We start from the raw sequence: 9144 nt of genomic DNA, 5'->3' as shown, positions 1-9144 counted from the left end.
TTTGCGTAACTTTAAGTAGCACAAACATATTGCAAAAATTCAAGGTGTTTTACAGCAGAATTCTAGCAAAAACACCTTCCTTAATCAATGTCAAAAATCAATCGCTGGGAGTCAGGGCAGCTAGATATATTGTCATTAGCTTGTGGAAAGCTGATCTAAAACAAGGATTTTACTATTTAATGTATACAAAAATCAATCATATCCTAGAGTGTGCATTAATTCATTAATAATATATTGAATATTAATAATTGTCAAAAATATTTATTGAATATACATTTTTTGAACAATATAATGGCATAATTTTGGTTTTGCAAATAGCCTCTTCTGACAGGAAGAAGACTGGAACTTTAATGTGACCTATTGGGTGTTGTAATCCTAAAAGGCAATATCAACTTTTTAACAAACCTTGCCATATGATTTAAGAAGCCAAATCAAAAACCCCATATGCAACCACATGTTTCAAGGTTTTTGCCCTTCATTAGTGCAAGGCGGGATATCTGATTTGGCTAGGTGAGAGGCCCTTCACTAAGGGGTTGTATTTCACTTTTTAGATTGTGCCAAATCAGAGTAAGGAGACTTATTGGCCATGAAATACTACTCTGGGAATTTAAACATGCAAACATCCTGTTCACATTGATTAGTATTTAAAGTTTAATGATCATATTTTTTTCATGGTCCCCAACTAATCACTCAAAACACTGCTCTTAACTATGCTTCTCTTCTTAGCAGCTTGCATACAGACTGCTATACAGACTTACAGACTTACTACTGGGCCCATACACTGCTCTGTGTGCTCCCTGGTTAAAAGAGCCATCCACTTCAGAATGTTGTTTTGAGTGATCGTGGGGATCTCAGATGCCCCACTGATTGGCAGCTGACTGCAGTGTCTCATATGTTTTTAAAAAATTAACACAACTGTCACCCTTTAAAGTGATAGGCAAAGGTCTTGCACATGAGACCAGTCAAAGTGCAAAAAAACTACAAACAGTATTGCACACTTAGGAGGATCTACCATGCTCCTTCACTATAAAGATGTGCAATAGTTTATTTACCCTATGATTATGTTGCAAAAATGGGTTCAAAACTTGCTGCCAGCTTCCTCCACAAATTAGAGTTGATAGCGGTTCGTCAGAGAAGCCAGATATTCTTTCCTTAGCTTGATAGGGGCTGATCTAATAAAAAGGATTTTCCTATGTAATATATCCAAAAATCGATCATATCCTATAATGGGCCACTACAGATGTGTCCACCCATGTTCCACTAACTTCATTAAGGATTTCAGTTTTTTTTATAATTCAAATTCAGTATATTATTGCATATAGACACATAAGGCATAAACATCTCAGTTGGCTAGGCTCCTTACAATCAGCTCTCAATCAGTCAAGTAAAGCGCCAAATTAGAGCAAAGTATAGGACATATTTGAAGTAATTTTAAGAAAGAACTCTGCGAGCACAGAAACATTCTGTATCATTTATTGGGGGGTTTATCATACACGCTCTTTAAACAGATTTAAAAAATGTTTTCATTCAGATATCTATACAATTTTTTGCCTCCTTTTTAAATACCTGGATCTTAAGTGTTATGTCATTTCTTACATTCCTGTAAAAATATAGGAGATGTGTGTAAATTTTTCCCATTTTTTATAAGACCATAAAGGACCATTAAAACATTTTAAATTATATTTCACTTTCCATAGAAATTATTTTTATATATTGAAAACATTTTTCTATAAATTTGAAACATTTAAAAGACCTTTGGGGGACATTTTTACATATTAACACATCCTTTTTATTGCTGATATCACCTATAACTGGGGCTGGTAGATTAGCCCCAATTAAGGAGGAATTTCAACTTCCTAACTGCATAGTAGAGCTGACTGGGACTTCTAGGACACAGCAGCTCTTGCACCCTTCCTACACCCAGAGACCACATGACTGCTGGGTCCAGAGTAGGAAGTACTGTCAGTGCTATCTAATATGTATATAAAAGCACTTGTTCAGCACTTTATTTTCTCTATGGGGAGTCTGGCTGTGTCTGTCAGCCATCTATCCACCCTCATAGCTGCATGATCTTGCTCAACCTTCTTACACTACATTGACATTTTAGAATGTCAATGCAGAGTAAAGCGTGGACTGGCTGGACTTGTATAGTCTATGGGCAGTACAGAATTAGTTTAATTATGCCAACAACTTCCTGCCTTAATTGAAACTGGACATTGTACAACTTATCTCAAATGTTCATCAAGCAGTGGAAAAAAAGTGTACAAGGAAAGTCATAATTTTCTTGACCAACATTTCTAATACCTTTTATATAAAGTTTTAACTCAACATACTGAAGGGTATCCTTTGATATACAAAAATAATTATTTAAAAGATTTATATAAAAATAGTAATTTAATAAAATCATATTATTTATTTTTCTGTTTACCTTGTAAATGTGCCCTAGACAAGTTCTAATAAAATAATAAATTAATTTTTTTTAAAAAAAAATAATATATTAAATATTTATATTTATATAAATTTGACATAATAGGCTAAATATTTTCCAAATATGTTGAGTTTTGCTGTGTTCATGAGGAGTTTTTTACTTTTCTGTCAAGGATTAAGGTATAGATTAAGGTATAGATTGAAAGAATATCATGGTCTACCAAAACTCTAATGGAAACTTGACAGATCATATTATGTCAGCATTAGGGATGAGCAAGCGTGCTCGTTTAACGCCTTTCGCCGATGCTTTCCGAGTATCTTTGGTGTGCTCGTATATTTATGGTTGTTAATCAGCCTCAACACAAGCAGGGATTGCCTCTTTGTTAGGGAATCTTCACATGTGTTGAGGCTGTCTAACAGCCATAAATCATGGAGACGCAGGGACTCAAACTTAATATGCGAGCACGCCGAAGATACTCGGGAAGCACCAGCAAAGGGTTAAACGAGCACGCTCGCTCATCGCCAGTCAGCCTGAATTCTCGGGTTTTGTTGGGATCTGTTATAACACAGTTGTCACTGATGCTATGGCTCTGATAAGAACAAAATTCTCTTATAAGTTAAGCTTTAGGTTAAGTAGAACTGAAAATGTATTGGCACTTTGAATATAGTCTTAAAGCAAAATAGTTTTTACCCTGACGATAAATTCACTAAAGCTTGAAAGTCCTTTGGATGATTAAAGCTTGTCTCAAACCAGCAACCAGAACCGAAATTGTGGATGTAACAGAAAATGATGATTAGTTTTCATCCTTGTATTTAATATGTCGTGATTATTATAAGTTTGATTTCCCTCACGTATGATATTTTTCTTTTTTAAGCCTTTTTAAAGTATGTTTAGGGACCAAAGTAAGAAGTAGATAAAAGAAAAAAGAATAAGATACACATAAAGAACATAAAAAATATACCTTCCATGCCAACATAAACTGTAACTATTGCTGGCCTGTTCACCAAAGACTATACATATTATTTATCAAAACTAACAAAAAAATAGATAACCTAGTTACTTTTTTTTATTCTAGTTGGCATTTACAAATGCAAAGAATAAAGAATATATACAGTACTGTGCAAAATTATTAAGCATGTGTGTAAAAAGTGTTGCAAAGTAAGAATGCTTTAAAAATGAAGTGTGAATAAGTTGTTTTAATCAAATAAAATGCAAGTGAACGAACAAAGAGAAATCTAAATCAAATAAATATTTGATGTGATCGCCCTTTGTCTTTAAAACAGCATCAATTCTTGTAGGCACACTTGTACACAGTTTTTGAAAGAACTTGTCAAGGCGGTTGTTCCAAACATCTTGGAAAACTAACCACAGATCTTCTGTGTATGCAGGCTTGTGCAAAACCTTCTATCTCTTCATTTAATATCACACTGACTCTATGTTGTTGAGAGCAAGGCTGTGTGGGGGCTGTATCGTCACTTCCAGTACTCCTTGTGTTTCTTTACGCTGAAATGAATAATGATATTGGCTGTATGTTTGGGGCCTTTGTCCCGCTGCAGAGTAAATTTAGAGCCAAACACCTCCTTAATGTCATTGCGTGATGGATAAGTATCTGCCTTTAGCTCTCAGCAAACTATTAATCCTGACCAATTCCCCAACTCTATTTGCTGAAACACAGCCCCAAACTTGCAAGTAACAATCACTTGCTTCATTGTTCCCCGAATAAACTTATTATTGTACCATGACAAGCCCTTTGCCAATCAAACAGTCTCCAGTTATAGTCAAATATTTCAAATTTTGACTTATCAGTCCAAAGCACCTACTGCTATTTTTCTGCACCTCAGTTCCTATGTTTTCATGGATAGTTGAGTCGCTTGGCCTTTTCAAGTCGAATGTATGGTATTTCGGCCACAATTCTTCCATGAAGACCACTTCTGGCCAGTAGATGGATGTAGCTGGGTCTTACTGGTTGCTGTAAGATCTGAGCTGTTAGCACTGCTGGACTTCTTCCAATTTTGAAGAGGAATAAGCACGATGGGTCATTCATGTTTACTCGCTCTACTAATCTACCCGATATTGCAATTCCCTTGGGTGGTTCTATCACTGATCTAAGGCTAACATCCTCCACAATCCAAACCTCCCACTTCTGTCTCCAAGACTTCTCTTGTGCTGCGCCAGTTTTTTTAAATGCATTTCCCCGGATGAATCAATTAATACCTAGCCCCCACATTTTAAAGCTTGCTTTAAAAACACATCCCTTTAGACAGGCCTATCACCTTGCTTGACTAATCTAATTCTTCCCTGTTCCCTCCTTCTAAATTTTCCTCAGATCTGGTCCCTCCTAGCTATCGTTCTCCACATCCTCCATGCACCCAATAGCCCTTGGTGACTGTATTAGTAACCAGGTCATGCAGCTTATTTGAAAACCCCTATTTATTATAATGATGGCTAGATTATACCTGACAAGCACATTTTCAGATTGTGTCCCCCCTGCTTCCTTATAAATTGTAACCTTGTGAGCAGGACCCTCACTCCTCCTCTAACTGTTGAACTATGTGTTACTTTCTATTGTCTTTATTGTATGTACATGTCCCTGCTTAACTGTAAAGTGCTTTGGAATACGTTGGCGTAATATAAATAAAATTATTATTATCTGCTGCACTAAGTTTGATTGACCAACCAATGCATGGATGGTCTACATTATTGCCAATATTTGGATGCTTCTTCAAAAGAACTTCAACATCTCAAAACCTTTAACTGCTTTTAAATCTTTGCTGGGAGATACCTTGCTGATGCTGCTCAATCTTGTTACGGTGTATGACTTGTGATATCTGTCTTCCACAACCTCACCTTTGTAGCAGAGTCTGGCTGTTCCTCACCCAGGTTTAAACATCCTGCGCAGCTGTTTCTGTTTCAGTTAATGGATGTGTTTCAATCTGCATTTGAATCATTGATCATTATCACCTTTTTGGTATAATTGGTTACTTGTACACCTAAGTATAATCCTACAAAATCTCTGACTTTCTGAAAGTGTACCTAGAAAAATTGATCCTGTTCTGCAGGCAAAGAGTGGTCAAACCGAATATTGATTGATTTAGATTTCTCTTTTGTTCATTTACTTTGCATTTTTAATTGATAAAAATAAATAATTAAGCCCTTCTTTTATTTAAGAATTCTTACTTTGCAGTACTCTAATTTCAATAAGTATGTTGTAATACTACCTTTCCCCTGTGGTGGCACTGCAGTGAGATTAAACAATTGCTACCAAGTTCCACTACACATTACAGCTCATTCTTAGGTGTTCCCTGAACATTTCCAAGACAACCAATAAAAAACTAGTCCCCTCTATTTACAAAACTGGGATATAGTAGCCAATAGAAAAAAATACAATGTATCAAAAATTATTTCATTTTTTCAAATACTGAAGTATCAAGCCGTAATACTTGAAAAACCATATCACAGCTACACCAATAGCTGTAATAGCCTCTAATATTCACATTTGTCCAATAATACGTTAATAAATGTACATGAATCAGTCTGAGGTTTAGGTAGTCTTACCTTTGCTGATAGACCAGTCATGAATCCAGGTTGATGAGGGTTTCTGTCAGTATCTAATGCTTGAGTTAAACTTGGAGTGAAGAAAATCAAGTCATTTTTGGGGGAAATCCCATTCATACAGTATTTGTACTGACGCTGCATGGAATAGGTCCAGCTTCTAGCAATGGATCCCATATTGTTCGTCCTCAGGTCATCTATTTCCTGAGTGCACTGTTGCCAACGTATGAACGTATATATAACAAGAGTAACTAAGAAAATCCCTGATATTAAGCAGATTGCTATTATTAGGTACGTATTGGCATTTGTAAAATCCTCATTTTTCAATCCTTTTAGGTTTTGCTCAGCACTAATTTCTTGCATTTTTTCAGTTAATACAAATGTCATTGTCACCGTGATCGACATTCCTGGTTCCCCATGGTCTTTTATAACAATAATTAGTTTGTATTCATCCTGGTTGACCTCAAGAAGAGGACGAACGACACTTATGTCTCCACTATGACGTCCAATTCCAAATGGAATCCGCTCAGCGGGGTCTTTAAACTCATAGGAGAGCCAAGCATTATATCCCGAATCTGCATCGGTTGCTCTTACTTTACTCACCACGGTTCCTATTTTCGCTGATCTAGGGACAATTTCTGCAGCCTCCGAGTCAAAGTTTAAAGATGTTGTGTATAGACTTGGGGCGTTGTCATTGATGTCAATTATAAAGATACTCAAGGTCAAATTACCACTTAATGGCGGAAATCCAGCATCTGTCGCTCTGACTTTACACTGAAAATAACTGACTTGTTCTTGATCAAAGGAAACCAAAGCAAAGAGCTTTCCATTTTCTGGGTTTATCGAGAGGTAGGAGATAATTGGGATTCCATCTATGATACTTTCGATAAGAGAATATGTTATAAATGAATTCTGATCTTCGTCACCATCAGTGGCAGAAACTGTATAGACATGAGATCCTGGTGGGTTATTTTCCATGATAAAAATAGTGTCCGAATGTTGATTAAAAGTTGGTGCGTTGTCATTAACGTCACTTATTTCCACCAGAAGAGTCTCAGATGTGGAAAGGGTTGGTACACCCTCATCATTTGCAGTAATTTCAATTTTGTACATGTTGATGGCTTCACGATCCAGAGGTCCATTCACTACTAGTGAATAGTATTCTCGGAGGGAAAGTTTTAATTTGAATGGGACATTTTCAGTTATTTGACAATTCACTTTACCATTGGAACCTGAATCTTTATCTTGTATTCTTATAATTGCTACCGTTGTCCCCACTGGGGAATCTTCTGGAACCGGTAAAGACAGAGACGTCACTGTCATCTCAGGAGGGTTGTCATTGACATCTATTACGTTGACCAGCACTTTACAGTGCCCTGCCATTGGATATTGGCCTCTATCAAAGGCATCAATACGGATATCATAGTGACTGTTTTGTTCAAAATCCACTTCCCCGGCCACTTTGATCTCCCCAGAAATCTCATTTAAATCAAACAGTAACTTTATCAATGGTGGAACCTGGTTGCTAAACTCATAAACAACCTCTCCATTTTCACCGAGATCTGCATCGGTAGCGTTCAGCTCCACAACAACAGTTCCCTTCTGTGCATTTTCCAACAAATATGTTTCATAGACAGACTGGGAAAAAGTTGGCGCGTTATCATTGACATCTTGGATAGATATAACAAGTTGAGTTGTACCACTTAATTTGGGCTTGCCACCATCAAAGGCTGTTAGAGTTAAATTGAACAGAGGTTCTTTCTCTCTGTCAAGTGATTTCTTCAGAACGACATCAAGCGATTCACTTTGATGCTTGTCTTTTTGTATTTCTAATGAAAAGTAAACATTTGGGCTGAGCTCGTAGGTTTTAACAGAATTAATGCCTATGTCATCATCCACAGCGCCCTCTAGTGGAAACCTAGTTCCAACCACTCTTGATTCTGGTAATGCAATGTTATATTGTTTAGCTGAAAACATAGGGTAATTATCATTAATATCTTCAATTTCAACATCTACATGATATATTTGGACAGGTTTATCCACAATTATTTCAAGATGAAGCACACAAACAAGAATCTTTTGGCAAATTTCTTCTCTATCTATGATAGTGTTGACAAATAAAATGCCATTTTGGAGATTTACCTGAAAGTAGTCTTTTTCATCTCTTGAGACAATCCGTAACATTCTGGAATTAATCTCCCAGATCTCTAGACCAAGATCTTGTGCTATCCTTCCCACAAAGGTGCCGTGTTTGGATTCTTCAGGGATCAAGTAGTGAAGCTGACAGCAAACCAGATCCAAGACTATCTGGAGCACAAATGCACCTCTGAATGAAGGCACTGCACAGCCAAACCAGGAGAAGGATGAAATCTCCATTGCAGGGAAGGTAATCAGTTCTCCAGTTTCATTAATGTTCCCATGTACTACTTGATTCTTTTTGTCGTCTTAAAATATGTGAAGAACAGCAGCCATTACATCTCCTAGTAACACAAGAGCTTATTTACTCCACTGGCTGGGAAAAATGGAGATATACTGACACCCAGTGGACAAAATAAGAATGACAACCTATATAATCGGATGACTAAATGTCACTTTTTATCTAAACTTCTTGGGGGATTATTTTCAGATATTTTCAGATATTCCATAAACAGGAGAAAAGGGTATTTTAAGGTTACATGGTAGTTTTAATATAGGCTTAAATTATTTAAGGCAAATCTAACCTTATTAAATGGAGGATGATTTTACATTGCACCAATAGATAAAAAATGTAAGAACTAGTAAGGACACTTTTTTATTGAAATAATAAAAAATGAACCACAATCATAATAGAACTGTTTTAATAATATATTACTTACACTATTAAAATGCTAAATGACATTCTCTTATCTCACATCATGTTTTCCCTCTACCCAACAAAACCTACTAGCAGATGCAGAACATGAACTGCTGCAAAAAGGAACAGTTAATATTGAAGTTAGTATTATCTAATGGTATATTTTAGCAGGCAGATCAATGATGTGGGATACTATTACAATAATTTTAGCCAGGAGCGAACATATCATTTGTGCCACATGGGTAAAGACCCCCGAGAGGTAAGGGGCCTACTTCTACCTCCAAATCAGGTGAAATTGTACATTATGATGAGCTATTAGGCAACAAAGGGC

The 9144-nt window shown here is 36.4% G+C and overlaps 1 protein-coding gene across 2 annotated transcripts in view; it reads right to left on the bottom strand.

Moving 5' to 3' along the window:
- LOC141164433 (protocadherin alpha-C2-like) overlaps positions 1–8486 on the bottom strand; it is a 608374-nt gene extending 599888 nt beyond the window's left edge. The window contains exon 1 of one of the 2 annotated variants that reach the window (XM_073649657.1): positions 5984–8486. In XM_073649657.1, coding sequence (XP_073505758.1) covers positions 5984–8356 — 2373 coding nt within the window. In that variant the 5' untranslated portion in view covers positions 8357–8486. The remainder of the gene's footprint in view (positions 1–5983) is intronic. The other variant, XM_073649644.1, reaches the window with a different exon arrangement.
- Positions 8487–9144: the final 658 nt, after the last annotated feature.

Source organism: Phyllobates terribilis, unplaced genomic scaffold (genome assembly GCF_046119375.1).
Source record: "Phyllobates terribilis strain yellow unplaced genomic scaffold, ASM4611937v1 Scaffold_10__3_contigs__length_209671492, whole genome shotgun sequence".
Taxonomy (NCBI): Eukaryota; Metazoa; Chordata; class Amphibia; order Anura; family Dendrobatidae; genus Phyllobates; species Phyllobates terribilis.
This window is presented reverse-complemented; position numbering and strand designations above follow the sequence as displayed.